This window comes from Engystomops pustulosus, chromosome 2, assembly GCF_040894005.1.
Source record: "Engystomops pustulosus chromosome 2, aEngPut4.maternal, whole genome shotgun sequence".
Classification (NCBI taxonomy): Eukaryota; Metazoa; Chordata; class Amphibia; order Anura; family Leptodactylidae; genus Engystomops; species Engystomops pustulosus.
Window position 1 is genome coordinate 156,334,274 of NC_092412.1, and position 21,015 is coordinate 156,355,288.

Below are 21,015 nucleotides of genomic sequence, written 5' to 3' on the forward strand. Positions count from 1 at the left end.
TAGTCTGAAACACTCAATAACAGCATTTTATTTGTAAATAATTCTGGCATAGACATAATTGTCTGTGTCTATGCAAGTGTTTTTCAACAAAACTTCCATAGAGATTTTATCACTTTATTATAAATGTGGATAACTTTAAAGTTTAATCCAAATAAATGGAATATTGTAGGACATATATTATGCCAAAACATAAAGGTAAGAAATAAACATTTCAGCATTCAGTTTATGCATTATGCCTTCACAGACTTTATTTAAACCATACAAGTTACAAAGTCTCTTGCAGAAGTCTTTATTTTTACATACAGTAGTTTCTAAAGAATAACAGAGTTCTAATAAGTCTCAAAATAAGCCAACACCTATTGGCTACATAGCGCTATAGATATCTACTCACAAAGATCAAGAATAATAAATTAAGTAACTGTAACAGAATTAGTAGGTTTGTGGGTATATATGGATAAGTGTAAAGGACTAGATGATGAATATTGTTATTCTTAACTATTGTTCAAGTAATATAAATGCCAGAATGAAGTATAATCTGATACACTGTACCGATTTGCATGTGAGAAGAATCTAGAGCAAAACTAACTTATAGTATCACAATGACCTCCTCTATTGTAATTGTTGTTGTTGTTGTAGTGCTTGTAAAATTGGCGTTATCAACTGTAATAGTCTCAGTTGTAGTTTTGATCTGAGATGGCATACTAGGGTACAAATTATGCTGGAAAAGCTGCTGATTTGGTGTCACAGTAACATTTTCTGTGCTTTGGGGTGCTGGGCTGTTAGTAAATATCATAGGAAGACTAGAACCCATAGTTATTCTAGAGTAATATGGTGTAACTGAGCTGCTGATGTTGGTTACAATAATGGTGGGACTAATGGTCTTAACTTCCACATAGACAGTTTTAGTCTCATTCAGCTCTAAACTTGTAAACTCTGTGCCATTTTCCAGTCTAGTTGAGGAAGTCACACTGACGATGCTGCTGCTTCTTAGCGTTGTCATGGTGATATTTTGAGCTGGCTGACTGGTAGTTGGCAGTGGTGTTGTAGTTGGTGTGGTAGTAGTTGGTGTTGTAGTAGTTGGTGTTGTAGTAGTTGGGGTGGTAGTGGTTGGAGTTGTAGTAGTTGGGGTGGTAGTGGTTGGAGTTGTAGTGGTAGGGGTGGTAGTGGTTGGAGTTGTAGTAGTAGGGGTGGTAGTGGTTGGAGTTGTAGTAGTAGGGGTGGTAGTGGTTGGAGTTGTAGTAGTAGGGGTGGTAGTGGTTGGAGTTGTAGTAGTGGGTGTAGTAGTTGTGGTTGTTGGGGTAGTTGTTGTAGTGCTTGGAGTTGTGGTAGTTGGAGTAGTAGTAGTTGGGGTTGTGGTAGTTGGAGGCAAAGTTGGAACAACAAATGGATTTGGATCTGAAATGAAATAAATAATTTGATTATTAACTGCACTGCACAGAACTAAACCACATTAAATGTAAACATTTTGCAAGATACAAACATCAAGTGATAGTGATGCCTTAAACAGATGGATGCAATGCAATAAGAGGAGAAACAGGAAAAAATAGATGTTTATAAAAATGTTCTTTTTGTATACATTTAGGACAGTTAATAAATAAAAGTAATGGATTTTTGTTGCAGATTCTGTAAATCTCTCTATACCTGTATTCCACAATCCCAAGGTGTAAAGGCATCTTCAAGATGAAAATTTAATATCTTAACATAAAACTTTTATCCTTGATAGTATCAAATTTGCTTGACTAGGAACTATTTTTGGTATGATGGTGATTATTATAACCAGCAGATAGGGACTGCTATAGGGTCAACATTTTGTTTATCTGTACATGAGTGGGAATCCATATTTGTCTTTTACAAAAAAGGATTTTTTTGAGATAAGATTTTATATATAAGCGGTAATTTATCTATTACATATGAGAATAGTGAAGATTGTCTGAAATCTTAGACTTTAAAATATTTTTTTAAAATAAAGAAATTAATACAAGAAACAATTTTCAACCAACCAATCTAAATAGTTATATTGAAAAAAGCAGCTGCCATTAATCTCCCTGGGGACAGATAAAAAGAATACAATGGAATTATACAAGAAAGAGGATTTCATATCACAATCAAAGATCTTTATTGAAGGTTTTTTCAAAAGAAATTGGGCTCTTTGAAGAAAAAAAAGCTATTGAAAAAACTTGTATATTTTAGAAAAAATTACCCAATTCTGGACAACATTTTGGGGGAAAAACCAATTATCATATATAAGAAATCTGCAATTATTAAAGATATGGTTATCAGTAGTTACATAAATTTGAAAAGAAAAAAAGAGAAAAATTGAAAAGTTTCTTTCAATGCAAAATATGTAATGCTTCAAAATATAGTTGGTAAAAAACAAGAAACTTTCTAAGAAACAAAATTAGAAAGTGGCCATGTTGATATATAATATAAAAAACTTGTGTCTAGATGGTCTAACTACTGACTTTGAACTGAAAAATTTCTTTTGAATATATATAAAGAGTTCTTATCTGTGCAAGATAAAGGTTGAGAAATGCAGCCTTTTCTTTTGGATGGGGCTATGAAAATTATCGGATATCTGGATATAGAATTTTCGATCCTCCCCTTGTTTTTAGAACACATAAAAATTAATTGAAAATAGGTGAATAATGTGACTTTAGACAAATGGAATATTCTATTTATTAGCAAATTTGATAGACTGAAAGTTAGTGGTGTGCCAAACAGAGGAATGTGAATGGTTAATTAAATTTTTCCCGGCCGTCCTCTAATAAAAAGCTGATTGGCTGCAGGAATGGAGACTTGTTGGTGGGAATTTTAAATATACTTACATACAAAATGTGTTCATAGAGTTTTGGATGTGTTTAACACTGTAAAAAAATATACAGTTTCATAATTTGGAAGAGTTGTTTTGTAGACTTGATGTATAAATTAAGGGAGTGTCCAGCAAATAGCCAGAAACAAGTCCCAGAAGAAGCCTGTGACGGCTAAACCCTGGGTCGGACTGGATTGATGCGCTTTTTTACTTTGTGGAAGTGGAAGTGATTTTTGGGTGTTGTTTGATCTGCACTATAGGATTGCCTTCACCGATCTAGGCTAATGGGATCTAAAGACATCGAATGAAGATGCAGTAATATGGACTTCATGTGAATTGATCCCAAAGGAAGTGAATGATCGAGAGAGGGTGTTTTGGTCTTTATGAACATTTTCTCAGTAATTGGAAATGTGGTGCGCAATGTTGCCAATATAATCTTTTTGTTCACCAGTTTGGAAGTTGCAGCTTGGCTTTTGTATGGTTTTGTGTTAATAAGTCTTCTAGGTAGCTGATTTTTTTCATATTTTTGTCTGCCCCTGCTATAGGAAGTGAGTCCTAAGTAAGAAATCTATTAACATAGATTATTCTAATTCAGTATTGGTAAATAAGTATACTTGATCTATACTTGCCTGTGCAATAAACCTCAGACTTCAAACTTCCAGAGAATTTATAGACATAGTATCCTCCAGGGCAGGCTTTTACAGGAATGGTTCCTGCAGCTGTACATCCGCTTACAGTGTTAGCCAGCAGATTCATCATGACAATTCCTTCTCCAATAGCTGGGTGGCTGCTGTTAAGAGTAAATGGTTCGGCTGATCCACATTTTACAGGACCAACACAACCTTCTTGAATCCTCAACCCACTTCCAATGTAACGGAACCAACCAAAGTTGTATCGGTCAGTTGTAAATACACCTGTGGAGTTGATTGTAGACAATCTAGTGGTCCCATTCAGTTCCTGGTAGTCGAAGCATGGATCTTCACACTCTGCCGAATTTTCAAAACTTACACAGTCTTCATCAAAAGCACAAATTGTACCGTTACATGAAATATTTTTGGTACTGCCACATAGATAAATGCCTTTCTTGTCCACACAAGTTGATGTGAAGACACACTTGTTTGTTGTTGAATCTGCACATTCATTGATATCTGTGCAGACTTTATAACCTACTCTGTTATCCCAGTAATAACCTTTGGAGCAACAGGTATCTGTAGTGCAGGAGGCAATAGGGGTGCAGTTTACTCCATTACCAACATAGCCCGATGTACAGCTGCATATCACATAGCCAGTTTTCTGGGTGCACAACCCAGCAGTTGAGTGGCAAGAAGCACACGTTTTAGCATCTGTGTTAAATAGAAAGAGAAAATATAGGTACATAAAAATAAAAGGTATTATCTACAGAAAAACACCATTGTTTTGCAGTGGGGTTAAGGTACATTAAGGTTTGCCTACAATAGATTTCATACACAGGTAAACAGGTTTCTAAATGCATTCCATATAACTTATATATACAAATTACATATATAGGTCATATGAAAGAAAAAGTTATTTCTACTCATTTCCAGAAGGGTTAGGTATGACTAGACCAGTACGCATAAAATGTTCATAGTATGCATACTACAGCTAAGATTACCATCAGGACAATAACTTGTATTAATGGTGTCATGGGCCAGGAAACACCACTAACATAACATCTTTAGCGCTGCAACCCATTGCTAAAGTACTAAATGTGACCAGACCATTTCTTGCGTACTAAACCACAAAATTGGGGTTGATTACTATCTATATAGTATATAGTTTGGACACCCTTTCTCATTCAAAGAGTTTTCTGTATTTTCATGATTTTAAAAATTAAAGATTCACACTGCAGGCACCAAACTATAAATTAACACATGTGGAATTATATACTTAACAAAGTGTGAAGCAACTTTAACTCCTTTATGTCCCCTGAGGAAGCGGAGGTAACGCGAAACGCACGTTGGGGTAATTGACCATGACCTAGAACTCCCGGAGTTTTAAGAATGGGTAGGTATTAGCTGCCGCTTTATGTTCCTAGAGAGTAAGGATAACTACTGACTTTGACCTTGTGCCGTATTGCATAGTCTGCTCTTAGCTATGCCTGCCCACTGTGCAGTGTGCACTTATACTTGTTGAATTGTACTCCTGGGTGTTTCTTTGGTCTGATGGCAATACATCTGCTTGGAGCCCTATTTTTGATGTTTTTATACTGTATGTATTTTAATTATATATTCTCTAATAAAGAATTAATTCATTAGACCTGATACTCTTTTCCCTTTGCTTTTGTATTTCTATGCATAGAGATGGTCATTTGACGTCATAGGAGGGACACTTGTGTGTCTGCCGTCCTATATATGTTACATGTCTGTAGCAATCGGTTTTGTGTTATTACACAAGGGTCTGCATCCAGTGTTGTTCCTCTATTTTGCCATCTTGGCATCTCGATCCAAGATGGATCTCCCGATGTAAAAAAAAAAAACCTTCTGAAAGCAAGATTCTAGGAGAGTGAAGTTTTTTATTAACTGGAGAGGCACTGTGTATATTATCTCTTTTTGGGTGCGTTATATATATATTATTATTCATTGGGGGTCATGATATATCATTCATTGGGCGGTACTGCAGAGGTGTGATCTCCATAAAATAGGACATCCCCTAAGTTGCATCAAAAATATGCCTAAAATGCATATTTTTATGCTAAACAAAACTAATATAAAGAGGTTTACTGCAAACTAGACAGTCTAACAGATTTATCATCCACTATTAGACAATAATGGGGAGATTTATCAGAACCATCAGGGAGCAAAACTGTTCAAGTTGCTTATGGCAGTCAAACAGAGCTCAGGTCTCATTTTATATATTGCTGTAGGAAAATGAAAGCTGTTGCTCATAGGTTTTGTTATTTCAAAGTAGCCCTTGTGAATATGGATACTTAAGTAGGCATTCTCGTCTGGCATTCACATTTAATTTCATTCATCTTCCTTATACTTACATTTCTTTAATTGCATGTAATTTGAAAAATGTACCTGTGCTGTCAGGGATATGACCACCTATGCACTCTGGCAGCGGTGACCATTCATGTACCTTAGGACAGCTGTAGGACATGCAGGTACTCCTGGCCATTTCATATACAAAAACTATTTGTTTCTTTGCACAATCTCTCCAGCAACTGGTCGTATCTAATGACAGCTATCTCTCTTAGGGACCAAATGGCTACATTTATGAAAAAATTATCTTTATACATGTACATCTTTTTAATGGCATCCAATTGAAGAAATGTATGCATATGGTAAATAAATGAAATTAAATCTCAATATTCAGATGGGAATACCCCTTTAACCCCTTAAGGATGCAGCCTTTTATTGCTCCCCACCTTCAAAAATCTATAAACTTTTTCATTTTTTTTCGTGTATAGAACTATGTGGGGGCTTATTTTCTTCATAACAAATTTTTCTTCTTAGTGACGTTATTTAATATTGCTATGTCGTGTACAGAAGAGCGGGAAAAATATTCAAAATGTTTCCAAATTGGGGAAAAAACGCATTTGCCTTACTTTTTGTTGGCTCAGTTTTTACAACTTTACCTGTGCACTCCAAATGATATGTGTACTTTATTCTTTAGTTCGGTGCGATCACAGTGATACCAAATTTGTTTAGGTTTCATTGTGTTTTAATACCTTTTCATAAATTAAAACAATGTGTACGAAAAAAAAATTGTTTCCCCATCTTCTGACCCTAATAACAACCTTTTCATACTGTGTGAGGTGTCATTTTATGCAAGATGTTTTCATTGCTACGGTTGTGAGCACGGTGCAACATTTTTCTCATCATTTTTATGTTATGTAAATGGTTTAAAAGTTGCTCTTTGGATATTTGGAGCTATTTTCCAATATGTGGTTCATTGCTGGCAATAACCGGTTTTATATTTTGATAGAGCAGGCATTTTGAGGCATGCCAATACCTAACATGTTTGTATTTTTTACTGTTCATTTAGTTTTAGATCAGGTTTAAGGAAAGAGGGGTGATTTGAACTTTTAATTTTTTTTTTTACTTTTTTTTTCACTATTTTTTAGACCCTCTAGGGTACTTTAACCATAGATGGTCTAATTGTTCCTACCATATACTGTAATACTACTGTATTGCAGTTTATGTCTTTTTTACATAGGATTCATTACAATGAGCCACTAGCTCATTGTTACGAATCTTCAGAAACCATGCAACCTCGGGTCTGAGATCAGGTGGAGCAACACAGATGGCGGTGGCCACGCACCACTGTCTTTTAAATGCTGCCAGCATCTTTGCCAGCGGCAATCAAGGGGTTAACACACAGAATTGGTGCTAGCACTGACCACGGCTGTTAGTGATGGGTGTTTGCTGCAATATGCAGCAAACCCCATGTCTGTATGAAAAGGGCTCCCCCCGTGAACCCTCTTCATACATACTTCATAGGTCGCTCATGGATATATCGATCAATAAGCGTGAAGGGGTTAACAACGCCTGATAAAACCTATGTGATGCCTGAATTCTACAGTGACATACTATGGAGTTTGAAGAAACAAAGAGAAAAGCGATGCCCAAATCAGGCCAATACATAAAGAAACAAGATATGATCCAACAATAATCTCTTTATTAATGTAAACAACGGACAAAATTACCATGCACAGACATCTAAAAGCATTTAAAACACAAATATACAAAGAGTGACCAATGTGGAGATCCCGGTCTGGATCATCCACAAGAACCTCCAAGACCAGACACAAAGTACTGTCTGTAAACCTCTACCCAATTAGTATAAACTTGTAGTGGATGTTATATAAAATGCTCCTTATCAACTGGTGGTGAATCATGGACAACATACAGCCCCAAGGCAATCCTTGAATAAAGATCAGACAAATTCTAAAGTGCCAGTGCTACCAATATGACAACTCTGTCTGCCCCACTGATGGATGGAGAAATGGACAAATGTGGAAAAAGCATAAGAAAAAGTGCTGAGTGCAAGTGGGATCAAATAAGGGATCTTACAGTATGTAAGGTGAGGAGATACACTCCTATAGAGTGAGTAGAGCATTGGGAACGAGGCGGGACTGGAGGTACCTCCAGTCCCGCCTCGTTCCCAATGCTCTACTCACTCTATAGGAGTGTATCTCCTCACCTTACATACTGTAAGATCCCTTATTTGATCCCACTTGCAATCAGCACTTTTTCTTATGCTTTTTCCACATTTGTCCATTTCTCCATCCATCAGTGGGGCAGACAGAGTTGTCATATTGGTAGCACTGGCACTTTAGAATTTGTCTGATCTTTATTCAAGGATTGCCTTGGGGCTGTATGTTGTCCATGATTCACCACCAGTTGATAAGGAGCATTTTATATAACATCCACTACAAGTTTATACTAATTGGGTAGAGGTTTACAGACAGTACTTTGTGTCTGGTCTTGGAGGTTCTTGTGGATGATCCAGACCGGGATCTCCACATTGGTCACTCTTTGTATATTTGTGTTTTAAATGCTTTTAGATGTCTGTGCATGGTAATTTTGTCCGTTGTTTACATTAATAAAGAGATTATTGTTGGATCATATCTTGTTTCTTTATGTATTGGCCTGATTTGGGCATCGCTTTTCTCTTTGTTTCTTCATGTTCATGCATGATGCTCAAGGCCAGCCCTATATCATATATCACATCGTATCAGGTTGTGCTGACCAGCCCCCCTCTTTCCCATACTATGGAGTTTCTGATGCTCATCGTGTTCACCATATGTTGCAGTACAATAACTGTAATGCTATCATGAGACCTCTTGGGGTCTTTATGAAATCAAAAGTTAATCAAAGTAATTAGTAGACAATATAATTAAGGCACTTACTTAAAATGTTATACACAAAACACAAAATTTTTTTACCATTTGGAAAATACAATAATATAAATATTTCTACATGTAAATACTAGAGGTATTACCAATATATGGTGCTATATAATTGTTCATAAAGCTACCAGGTGGTCAAACTTTGATCACTGTCATCAATTTAACATCTGTGCTATAAAATATTCAGTCCTGCTAGTTCTTAATAATTTTAAAAAATTTTGTTAAATAAAATAAATTTTTTGTTAATTTTTGTTTTTGATAGACCTTCATATCCATCCAATGGACATTTCTTATAGAAATCATTGTCTGTTCCTCATAAACATAATGGGGGAGATTTATTAATGTGTCCACAACAGAATTCTGTCGTAGTTTGCACTAAAAAAAACTGTCTGCATCATTTATAAAGGGTTTTAGACATTTTTGTCTACTCTCCTATGAGTAGCTTGACAAAATGGGTGTGGTGTAAGAAAATGGGTGTGGCCCAGCACCAAAAAGGTCAGTGCGCAAGAAATACTGCTAACCCAACAGAATTGTGTCCTAACTTTTTTGTGTAAAGAAATCCAACTAATAGGAGGTGCAGAGTACGACTAGACCATCTTATACTGTACCGGATTTATCACCAAGCACCAGACACTTATATGAATCTGGTGCAGAATAAGACTGTCCAGTCTAACTGCACTGTCTTCCCCATTATTTTCACATTCTACATTAAATTTTGGACGGACAAAAGTTTGGTTTTTACTTACTACTTTGGGAGTTGGCAGCTCCTAAGCAGAGGGCAAGAACAGAGAGCAAGAGTGAGGAGTTCATGATGTGGCCTATTGAAAACAAACAAGTTGAATTTTTTTAAAAAAAATTGTAGCTGCAATGTTTTTTCATTTTAGTGTAAAAAATGTAATTAATTCTTTGGTTTAATATAGTGATAAAACATATAAGAAATGTAAGTTTACCTGTAGGATCAATTCATCATAATATATTATTATAATGCATTCATTTTGTAAACCCCTGTTTATCAGTTATGTAACAAATTGCATTTTGCTAAATTTTAATTGAAAAAAAAAGATTTGTTAAGAATCCGGTTGTGGGATCTCTTCTACATGTATATGCAAAACAAAACTACTAGTACCTTATATTGTTTTTTAATAGTGTAAACCTTATATCTCTTACCTTCTTTCGCTCCCAATAACTACTCTATTGCTTAGTAGATTACTCTGTTTTATATATTTCTGCTCCCAAAATAAATCCTTTTAATACAAAAGACTCTGCAATTCACCCAATGACAGCATATGGGCAGGATTGCACTGAAAAAACAAATTATGGTAACTGATGACAGATTTGCGAATAGAATACATAGAATTATGATGCTGTACGTAACACAACAGAAATCCATCTTGTTTGCTTTAACACATAGTTGTGTCTTTTATCTCCTTTGACCATGAAATCTAGGTTCACACCCACAGTTTAGCCTGGACTAAAATCATCAACATCTTAATAGATTGAGGTCACCAATGGCCTTTACATCTGTCAATACCTATTGTACACACACACACATATATATATATTACATTACATTTAGAAATTCACAAAACAGCTATATCAGTGGATCTGGTGGTCTAAATGAGGGGGGTTGTATTGTGTTGGTGTGTGATTGGTTAAAATTTAATTCTTTGAGGTTCTAGAACAAAAATAGGTAATTAGCTATTCCTTCATGGGTGAAGGAGTGGGCTATAGCTGAGGCTTCATTCACCTCCTAAGGAATCTTCTGCAATGTGTCCAAGCTCTGATAAAAGCTAAACCCTTATGGGTTCTTCTTCTTGCCCTGACCATTCAGATTAGTTCCAGGGAACAATTATGCATATCAAATGGATAGTAGTTATTAATAAAACCATTATCACAAATCAGCCTCTAAGCTTATTCAAACCAGTTTTTTTTTTTCTCAGTATGCTCCAGGGAGAGCAAGCTGACCCTTTTTAGTCACTGCAGGTTATTTATCATTGGTTTGCAGCTCTTTTTAGCATGAAAAGTTTTAAAAAGTTTCATGTTTTAATGCTAAAAAGTCACACAGAGTTATTTCTGGCACTTCAAAATAGTGGCATTGACATAGAAGAACTGCTTCTACAACCGAGGCCACATTTAAGATTCGCACATTTATTGACCCTTTTGAAAAGTCACATTGTCTCTTCAGTCCCAGCGTGGTGTATGTGTCACATATTTCAATGTATATTGTGGGGTTTTTCTTTAATGCATCTTTATATGTGACTTTTTGGGCAAAAAGTTGCAAATAGCAAGCACAACATAGGAACACTACAGCGGAGGTCCAAAGACAGACATAGAACTGTCTTATAGAGTCAGCCTAATGATAAATAACCCCCTATGTGTTTATTCACATTTCTTTGTTTCTCTACAGATCAGAGGAATAGAACATTCTGAGCATGTACTAAAGGAAACAGATGTTATAAAAAAAAAAACAGGTCAAAAGATGCCATGTGAAAAAAAAAAAAAAAAAGTGTGGATACAATACTGGCACAAATCAGACTGAAATGGGTGCGTATTTGAATGCATAACGGACAACTCTGTGGGAATTAACCTTAACAAATTGGCTTGGAAGAAATGTTTTCAATATAACATCAACCTTGACCAGATCAACAAATACATTTTCAAAAACAGCAGGTCACGTTAACCAGATTGTCTTTGCCCTAGACCAGGGTCCACTACCTTCCCATTAACCTTCATTTGTCTGTCTGCAACTATCCAAGATCCATGTTTAATTTTATTTAGGATTTGATTGAAATTTTAGGATTTATTAGCATCAACCAGATTTATTGTATTTTATATTCATGAAACTTACATAAAATCGTCATCAAGGATAAAGACCTGTTCAGTTTTATTTAAAGTTTTAGGACAACAATATGTTCTCCTTCCTTTTGATCCATACATAGACTTGACATGAAAAGCATAGATCTATTTTAACGAGCAATTCAAATTTTGAGTTTTTTTACCTTTTTTGTAGCCGAAACTCGATCCAGCAATAAACAGCAAAATCCCCCTGGCAAGGAGGGGGCTTAGCCGTGAGCCTTCCCTATCCTCCCACTCTCGAAGTGCGGCTTAGTATTAGTCGGGAAGGGGTAAAAATGTATTGCATCTAGTGCAGATGTCCTCTAAGAATAAAGAAAGCACTCATCCATTATTGTGGACATAGGTCTTAATTTAGGCAAAGTAAAATGCATCCTTGAGACCATGTTCATTAAAGTTCCTTAATAACTGTGAATTTAAAATATTAAAATTAATATTTCACATGAGGTTCTTAAATGTTGACCCTTATAACCCTACATGACGCCAGTGTTTCAAGATGCTTTCAAGTATAATGGATGAACAGATGACGCTCATAGTTCTCGCATTAAATACAGATTGAAAAATCATTCATAACTTCGTCCTTGACACAGCTATTTATGTCACATTTTTAAGGGTCGTTATCGTAACATTTGTGTATGACGGGCTGTTTCTTTTCAGTGAATAGGTGTAGTTAATACTTCATCATTGCTGCACCCTTCCTGTGCACTCAAAATATTTGTGAAATGTTTAGACTATGTTCCCTTCGAAAAAATAGAAGCTCCTGGAGCTATTACCTGATTTCAGTAAACAGCAGCAATTGATGCTTTGAAGAACAACACTCATCAAACTGTGACGTTAGACCGTTAGCCTGCAGCTAACCTTAACCAAGTATGCCTCTCTGCACCTCCTCAAACCGCAAAAGGATGTTACTCCTTCAGAGGACCTACCCAGCTGACTAGCCTTATTGTCCTTTCCTGTGTATTTTTAGCAGACACCTTTATATTCAACAGGCTGTAAAATCTTGATTTTTTTTTTTTTTTCAAAGTACAAATAAATATGTAGACAAAGAAGCAATATGCACACATTTTTAACAAAAATGGCCCACTGGAAATACTAACTTAATGTCTTACAATACCCTGGTTGCTATCTCTTACTCCTGGTTGCATTCTTCTATACTCCCTCTCTAAAAAGTTGTCTGACATAATCCAGACTAACCCTTTAATTTACTTCATTTTTTTTACTTTTACAAACCATAAAACAGTCTAATAAAGAATTATATCAACTTACTAATAGGCTTAAAAAATAACTTTTAAAAACAGGGGTAAAACTTTTATCGCCTAAATATAACCACAAAACAACAATACAGGCAGTCCCCGGGTTACATACAAGATAGGGTCTGGAGGTTTGTTCTTAAGTTGAATTTGTATGTAAGTCGAAACTGTATATTTTATAATGGAAGTTCTAGACAATTTTTTTTCTTTTGCCCCAGTGACAATTGGAGTTTCAAAATTTTTGGTGTAATTGGACCAAGAATTATCAATAAAGCTTCATTACAGACACCTTACACCTGATCATTGCAGCCTGGGACTATAGTAAAGCATCCAGAGAGCTTCACCAGAGGTCACATGGGGCAGAGGGGTCCGTCTGTAACTATGGGTTGTCTGTAAGTCGGGTGTCCTTAAGTAGGGGACCGCCTGTATATAATAAAATAAGTGGTAGACCTGTAGTTACTTTTAATTTTTATTTACCAGCCCCACCAAAGATTAATGTAGTAGGGCAAATAGTAATAAATTGTTTGGTATTACAGTTATCATGTGTAGAAGCAGGAAAGAGGCCAGTGGGAGGGGCCAAGGAGGCACCAGGTCAGGAAAAGATAACCGCACTGTACCTGGTATACCCTAAAAGTACACAAGCCCTGGAAGCCAAGATATTTGCTCATCCCCTTACAAGAACAGTCCCAAGACTGACCCTAAAGGAAACTGAAATTACCAGCTCACAAATTTATTGTGAGCTGTCATTGCAGGATGGGATGACGTTTTCATTAATACCATACTGTACAACTTTTTTATTGAAGGCAAAATTTAAATTAAAAAAAATGGAGATTCGACATTTAGGCGCCATTTTCTGTTATGGGGTTTATCACTTGGAGTAAGTGTTTTTATATATTTTACTTGCTTATTTATTTTTATATGTGTTCTAGTGAATGGGTGTCGGCTTACATCATCATTCGCAGTGGTCCAGTGGGTTCACTATCCCTGGTGCCTGACAATACACCTGACACCTGCGGTTAAGAAGAGGGCTCCATCCATGAGCCCGCTTCATACTCCCCTTCAAAACCACCCAACATATATATATTTACGATGGGCAGTCATGAAAGGTTTAAGTTAAAGGGAATTAGCTGAGAGTTGTGCCAAGACACTGCTCATTTGAACATACAGTTATGTGTTTGGGTACTAAGGGGTTAATGCAAATATCCTGTTGACTTCAGAAACCTTGACATTGTCTGCTATTACTTAATCAATTATTTAAATTATACGTACATTGAGATCCTTCTCAACAAAGGACACTCCCATATTTACACCCTTTAGGACATATGCTGTAAGTAGATAATTAGTGCCAAGGTAAATAATCTTTTATTTCTCCACATTGAACCTCATTTGACATGGATGTGCAGTGCAGAGGCTAGGGGTGGCCCCAACACTATGCTGGGTCAGCAAGGAACCGTTGAGGTGTCACCACATGTTGCTGCTTTCCAGGATAGATGGTAAGAAGTGGTGCACCCCAATGAGAAATACGTCCAGAGACGTCCAGTGTACAGAGAACAGTTACCTTCTTTACTGAAGAAATTCAGGTAAAAAGGAATACAAGCAAAGCATGGACTGACTTCTCCTCCTTGACAGAAGTATCCTATGCGGATTAAAGGCCTTGGCTAGTTGTCCCTCTCTTTCTCACTAAGCTGGTACCCTGGCCAAAGGTTAGGAGCCCAGGGTCAATGGCAAAATATCCTCATCTCACTTTTTTCTGGTTGTTCAGGTAGACTGGCAGTCCTCTTCACCAAGCTCTGTTCCCCAACTTCAAGAGACTAGGAACTGTGACTGTTGTCTTTATATACCTTCTATTTCAGAACAAACAATGATAGTATTCTCCCATAGACTTACATTAAGTCCCCATAATATTTTTGGCAGGTTCTAAAGTGGTAAACAACTTTCCAGACAGCATAGGTTATACTAAAGATCACGATGTCTGCTTTTCTGGTAAAGTCTGTTTTTCAGCGGAAAAACTATTTCTTCTATAGCTGTTGAAAACTACTGGCTTCTATTTAGTTAGAGATACACAGTAAAACATATCTCAGTGTCCAGTAACCCATTCTACAGGTCTATACATAGAGTACTAATAATCACAATGTATATATAACGAAACACTAAAAATTTATGAAAGTTAACCACCGATGTGCAATAAAGGGCTGACTTTGTATAGGGGAAATATTTAAATCTTCACAAATGCCCAAAGTTTCTCTGATCCACGGCACTACAGAGGACCATACACTCATGCTGTAGTCTATAGACATTGCTTGGTGACAAAAAGAGAAGCAGTGCTGTTAATCCCATATTCTATAGGGGGTTGAGACACTTTGCATTTATGCAAGCCAAGAAAAAAAATGTAAATTTTAGAAATTTTTAAATAAAACTTAAATTGTAACAAACAGATTTATATAAGACCAGTTAACATTTTATTAACACAGGCACATTCATGCAATAAAGTTAACCCCTAAAGTAATTGATATGTACTTGGCCTCCTAAAATAACATTATTAACTGTTAAAATACATAGAGCATATTTCACTTGATGAGTCAGAAGATAAAACTCCAGTGAATGTGAACAGTTTCAGGTTCCTTTAGATGTCAGTGAAGGACACAACAGAAATCAACATTTACTATTATCATCTGCATTTTTGACTTATGCAGTTCTGTTGAGTTTAGTTACGCCTTAAAATTTTTTATAACAATTTTATAACCTAAAGATATTCCACACTTTAAAATGTGAATATTTCTTGAAAGTGACAACCTGACAATTGCATTCATCTGAATAAACTGTTAACAGTCATGTCTACCTTCAAGCAACTTTGGGACAAAATGTATTTTAAAATTGCATTTGTATACACATTTAATACCATACAACAGTGATGGCGAACCTTTTGGAGACAGAGTGCCCAAGCTACAGGCAATACCCACTTATATGTCGCAAAGTGCCAACATGACAATTTAAGCAGTAACTTATTGCTACTTGCTGTAGCACAGGCTTTGATCGTATTGGGCTCCTGAATTCACTAATACAATAGAAAGATGATGGAGAAATTTGGATTATAGCTTCCCTCCGGGGTCCCCTGAAGAGGTATAAACAGGGGACCTAGAGCAGGAGCTCCAATGACAATCCATCTCTATCCACACCTTCTCACTCCTCTTGTAGTTCTGGCAGCCAAGGGTGTTGCTTTAAAATAGCGCTGAACATGGCACGTCCTGTGCTGTATTGGATCACAAGAGAAAGCCTTGAGTCCTATCTGGCAAACTCTGTGCTCTGGTGATGGCCTGGGTGCCCACAGAAAGGGCTCTGAGTGCCACCTCTGGCACCATTGCCATAGGTTCGCCACCACTGCCATACAACATTTGTCTGGGTCCAAAATGGTGTCAAAGGAGTTTTACTCTTGGTTTGTAGCTCCAGTCTAGGTAGCCTCTCTGCTATCTGAATCAACTATGCAAAAATACCCTCCTTCCCCCCTCAATATGTACAGGGTGCCCATTCCTAAATTGAAGCCCTTAATGCCACAGCTTTAGAAGTAATACGTTTTCTATTTTACCGTGTACAGAGCTGTATGAAAGCTTGTTATCTGCTGGACAAGTTGTACTTACTAGTGTCACTATACATACGCTGCAGTAAAATTATGAAAAAAGCACGTCTCTCCATTATACTTGTGGAGCACTTTTGTTCAGCGCTGCCTTTGTAACTATGATTAGGGAGTGCAGTGGTGGTGATCGGCTACTCAGTCAGTAGGCCTCATCTTGCTGTGCTGTGTGTAGTGTTCACATATTAAAACTGCAGCATAGCCACAGTATAGAATATTACAGCTGGGATCTGACACCACACCATCCTCCTGCAGTCTGACTCTTAGGCACCAAGGCATGCTGCAATAAGTGTTAGGCTGCTTTCACACACACATGTGCAGTCCGAAGAAACGGTCCCTTATGCTGGCTGAAAAGCCGCAACAGCAATGTTGGCCAGGCTGCTTTAGCCAGCAACCAGGCTGGCTGTGCATTAAATTTCTATATACTGTCCATGTGTACAGCCTATGGGATAGGCCCAACTTACTTGCCTGTTTCTTCAGACTGCTGTGGCCCTGAGTCTAGCGCAGTACCTCCGGTACTCAGTGGTGACGTTGGCGTGAGCTGTAGTATGTGCATACAATCAAGGCGGCATTATTGCTGACCTCCTATTTAATGTGACTCCCACAAAGGAGTAGAGGTAAGGACCAATAGTAGTATCTTGTCTTTCTTTGTTATTTTTACTCCACTTGCAGCCCAATTAAAACAATTAAGACAACCTGTCTAAATATACTAGGTGGTCTTCAACATGGAAACTTAGTAATTTCAGCTTTAAGACTGGGATGTTAAGAGTTAGATGTACTATCAAATTGTATGCTCTGTGATTACTGTGAAGGAAGGAGTGTGCTGGCAAGCTGCCTGACACTTTGGCCAGTCCCAAGAGACTAGGCCTGAGGACAGAGATCCACCATCCAGACTCTGTTGCATCTGTTCCAGCCCAGCCTGAAGCCATTATCCAGGCTGTGAGCATTCATCTTCCTGCGGACTTGCATTCCGACCAGCTATCTCCTTCCAGTCTTCTGCTGTTTAAGGCCGTTGCCTACTGTTGAAGTTCCAATAAAGAACTTGCAGTTTATTTGCACCTATCTGCCTCTGAGTGATCCCTTGATACTACTGTTCACCTTCACGGCTCCCCACCTTTCATCACCCAGGGATCCCTATCCACACATCGGGGTTGCCACAGGGAGAAACCTCTTCTATCAGCCTCTCCATAGAGTGCCCAAGGCCACAACAGCCAGCTACTCATGTATTCCAGGCTCCTGCTTCATCTATTCTAGACCATGAGAAAGGCTGGGCCCAGGTGGGGGATGTTTCACCAGCTTAGGTTTCCATAGAAAAACAATGTTAATATTATAAATAAATTGAAAGTCTTACACATGCAAAATCCTCACATTAAAAAGAGGTTGTACTCTCAAAATGGTTGCAAGAAAAACCATGTAATATTTAATTGTTGTTTTTCACAAATATGCAAAAAATACTGCACACCAGCATGGTTTATGTTCTAAAGAACACATGTTTATGTCCCAACCTGGGACAAAATAAAACAGTAAAAAAGGTATAAAAAGGAAAGTGCAATTAAAAAAGTTTAAAAAAGAAAAGTCCCCCCTCATTTAAAAATCAAATACAACATAAAAAAGTGAAAATCACCAAAAAACACCACACTGTTCAATAAAATAAAATTGTCACTGAGCCCGTACAGTGAGTGTCGCAAAAAACTCACAAAAATGATGAAATATTCACATCTGACCTCATAAAGCGATCAAAAAGTAACATTTACCTCAACATGATTCCAAGAAAATGTAAAGCTTGTCTCGCAAAAACCAATCCCTAAAACAGCTCTGTAAACAAAAAAATTAAAATGTTATGCCAGTTAATACATGGTGATGCAAAAACAAGCAAATTTCTCATAAAATGAGTTCTATATTCACAAGTCAACCGAAAAAAAAAAAAAATCTATATAAATGGGGTATTGTCGTAATCCTGATAACCCATAGAATAAAAGTAACACATTCTTTTTATGGTATCGTAAATGGCCGGGGAAAAAAATGCTAAAAACCATTTACCGTTTTTTAACTACCACCAAGAAAGATTTAATAAAATTTTATTATTAGCTATTAAACCCTGCTAAATGATGTACCTGAAAGTGTATCTCATCCCGCAAAAAATTAATCCGCCGCATGTCAAAACCCTGGATATGTTAAAGCGTTACATATGTATAACCTCTTATAATAAAACAGGGCAAATTTTAAAAAAATCAGGCTTGGTCCTAAAGCCCTAAAATGGCTTAGTCATGAAGGGGTTAAACTAGTCTAGTCATAGATGGTAGATTTTGTCACATTTTTGGGGGGTAACTTAGATCATGCCCCCATTAGCAGAGAACATCTGTTTTTTAAATCCTGTATCCACAAATACTCAATTTAAGTAGACTACTTGTCCATGTTCCTCCCCTATATCTGCAGTTTGCTTCAAGCCTGCTACTGATCCAAGTAGATGAAATTCACTAATTTCATCTACTTTCATCTTTCCCTGGGTAAAAATACAAATGATAACTTTAAGAAGACCTGTCAGGTTGATTTGGGACCCTAAACCAACTACAGGTCAATATGGACATGTGGTTTAGGGTCCCAAATTGACCTTTATGAGGGTCAAGCAAACTTTTATACTCCCCTTTGAGTCTGATGCGGCACATCTGACTCACATCTCAAGATCCTGCACTGGTGCTTCCTCTCGTGATGAGGCAAGTGAAACCGGGATAACATCTCGGCTTCACTGCACTTACACTGTACATATGGCACCTGCGCAGTAAAGCCGTGGTGTACTATGCCAGCTTCACTACTCACAACAAGCAGGTGCCAAAGTATTGAGGACAGAGGTGAGTATAAAGTTTGGGGGCCATTTGGGACACTAAACCACTGGTTCAGCCCTTTAATGGTGAGAAGGCTATTGATTTATGTAAGGTTTGTTGAAAGGTTAGGTTTACTTATAACCCCCATCATTAGCATTGTTATATAAGAGGAGCTGCATCCAGTCAATTTCCTGAAATGCAATGCTTTTTCCTTCTAGGGCTTAATTGGTTCTTATTGGGGTAGCTAAAAATGGGACGTATTGTGGAACAATGCATCCTAAAATAAGTTTCTGGTAAAATGCTAGTATCTATACAAAATGCAGCTCATATCTGCAATTTTTATTTATAGTTTATTAGTCTATATTTGCAAACAAAAACAATCAACTATAACCCACGAATATCCAAAAGATGGCAGTAGAGTTCCACCTTCTTGAAACTGCAGCAGGCAGGTTGAGCTTCTAAAGACTTGGGACAATTCATAATTCTCTGCATAGTTTCATGGAATCCATAGGTATACAAAAGATGATAATTCACAGCAGTAAGAAGGGATTCATCATATAATGCACGTTTTTGACTGAAATTTACTGGTTAGCCACCTCAAAGTGCCGCTAGAGGACCATATCTCACCCTGGGCACTTCAAAACCAAATCTGCCTTACATCTAATTCCCAAACTGTAAAGAAATGACAATCCCATGAAATCAGATGGCTCGGGGTCCTACATTACAGGCTAATTTGGATTGCGCATATTTTTGTGCAGTGTGTGGATAAAATTTGGTTCACTTTGCTGCTAGTTTATATTAAAGCAGATTCTCCTCTTTCAAGTCAGTGGCAGCTAAACCATTGCTAGGGTCACAAAATGTTTAAAAATGTTTCAGGCCGTATATCTCAGCATCCATTCAGCTATTGTCAGGATCTGGGGTTGCTGGGTAGCTGTCCAAGGTTAGCAGTCCAAATGTTTTATTCACTCCAAAAGCAGTATTCAAATGCAGCATATAAAGCATAAAATAAATGCCTGCCCATCTGGGCACTCAATAAACAGAAATTTGTTTCCTCACCTATAACAACAAATAAAATCCGACAAGCTAAGATAGTCTCCAGCAGGAGTAAACACTTTTCTGGCTTACCAGCCATGCTCTGCCATTGCCTGCTCTAACAGAAGACTTCTTATACTTCCCTAATGAGGACAATCCCAGTCACCTGGGTTTCCCCGAGTGTGTCCACAAGATGTGGACTGGAGGAGATGGGAACAGCAAGTCCTAATAAAGCAAACAGTTGTTTGCTGAGAAAAACAAAAATCCTCATGCACCCATATGAGCAATTCGGGTGAAAAGTACTGTACATCCTTTCTAGTATCTGACCAGCCTTTGGCTTACACTATGAACATGAGACTACAACAATTTTATTATTTTGTAACTCTGCTTTTGGCTTTCAACTCTGCCAGAATCTCTGTCATGCTCTGGATGATATTCAAGCATGTCTTCAACCAAAGTCCAATCCCATCAACACATTTCCAATGTTGGTACATACTGGTCGACTCACTTGAATACACTTTTTCTTTCAACTCTACCCACATGTTTTCCATTTTATTGAGTTTTTGGGACAATAGAGGTCAATCCATCAACTCTACTCGTTGTTTTTGAAGTATTCCAATGCTTTGGCCATTGAATTGCTGGAACACCATGTCATCTTTTTCATTTCTTTAGTACTCCAAGCAACTCATCATGTAGGATACCTGCTTATAGCTCAACATTGATATCACAATCTATCCTTGTCAAGT

General features: G+C 37.3%; 1 protein-coding gene across 2 annotated transcripts; it reads right to left on the bottom strand.

The window, feature by feature from the left end:
• Positions 1 to 95: 95 nt before the first annotated feature.
• LOC140116632 (uncharacterized) lies at positions 96 to 20,369 on the bottom strand. Of its 2 annotated transcripts, XM_072133105.1 has the most exons (5): positions 20,294 to 20,369; positions 18,170 to 18,230; positions 9,431 to 9,502; positions 3,439 to 4,152; positions 97 to 1,395 (listed from the first exon to the last, which is right to left on the bottom strand). In XM_072133105.1, exons 3-5 carry the CDS (start codon positions 9,492 to 9,494, stop codon positions 587 to 589), a joined length of 1,587 nt encoding a protein of 528 aa, XP_071989206.1. In that variant the 5' UTR covers positions 9,495 to 9,502; positions 18,170 to 18,230; positions 20,294 to 20,369; the 3' UTR covers positions 97 to 586. The 2 variants fall into 2 exon arrangements, with proteins under 2 accessions (XP_071989207.1, XP_071989206.1); XM_072133106.1 differs by lacking the exons at positions 18,170 to 18,230; positions 20,294 to 20,369 and adding an exon at positions 9,852 to 9,883 and having other exon boundaries at positions 96 to 1,395.
• Positions 20,370 to 21,015: the final 646 nt, after the last annotated feature.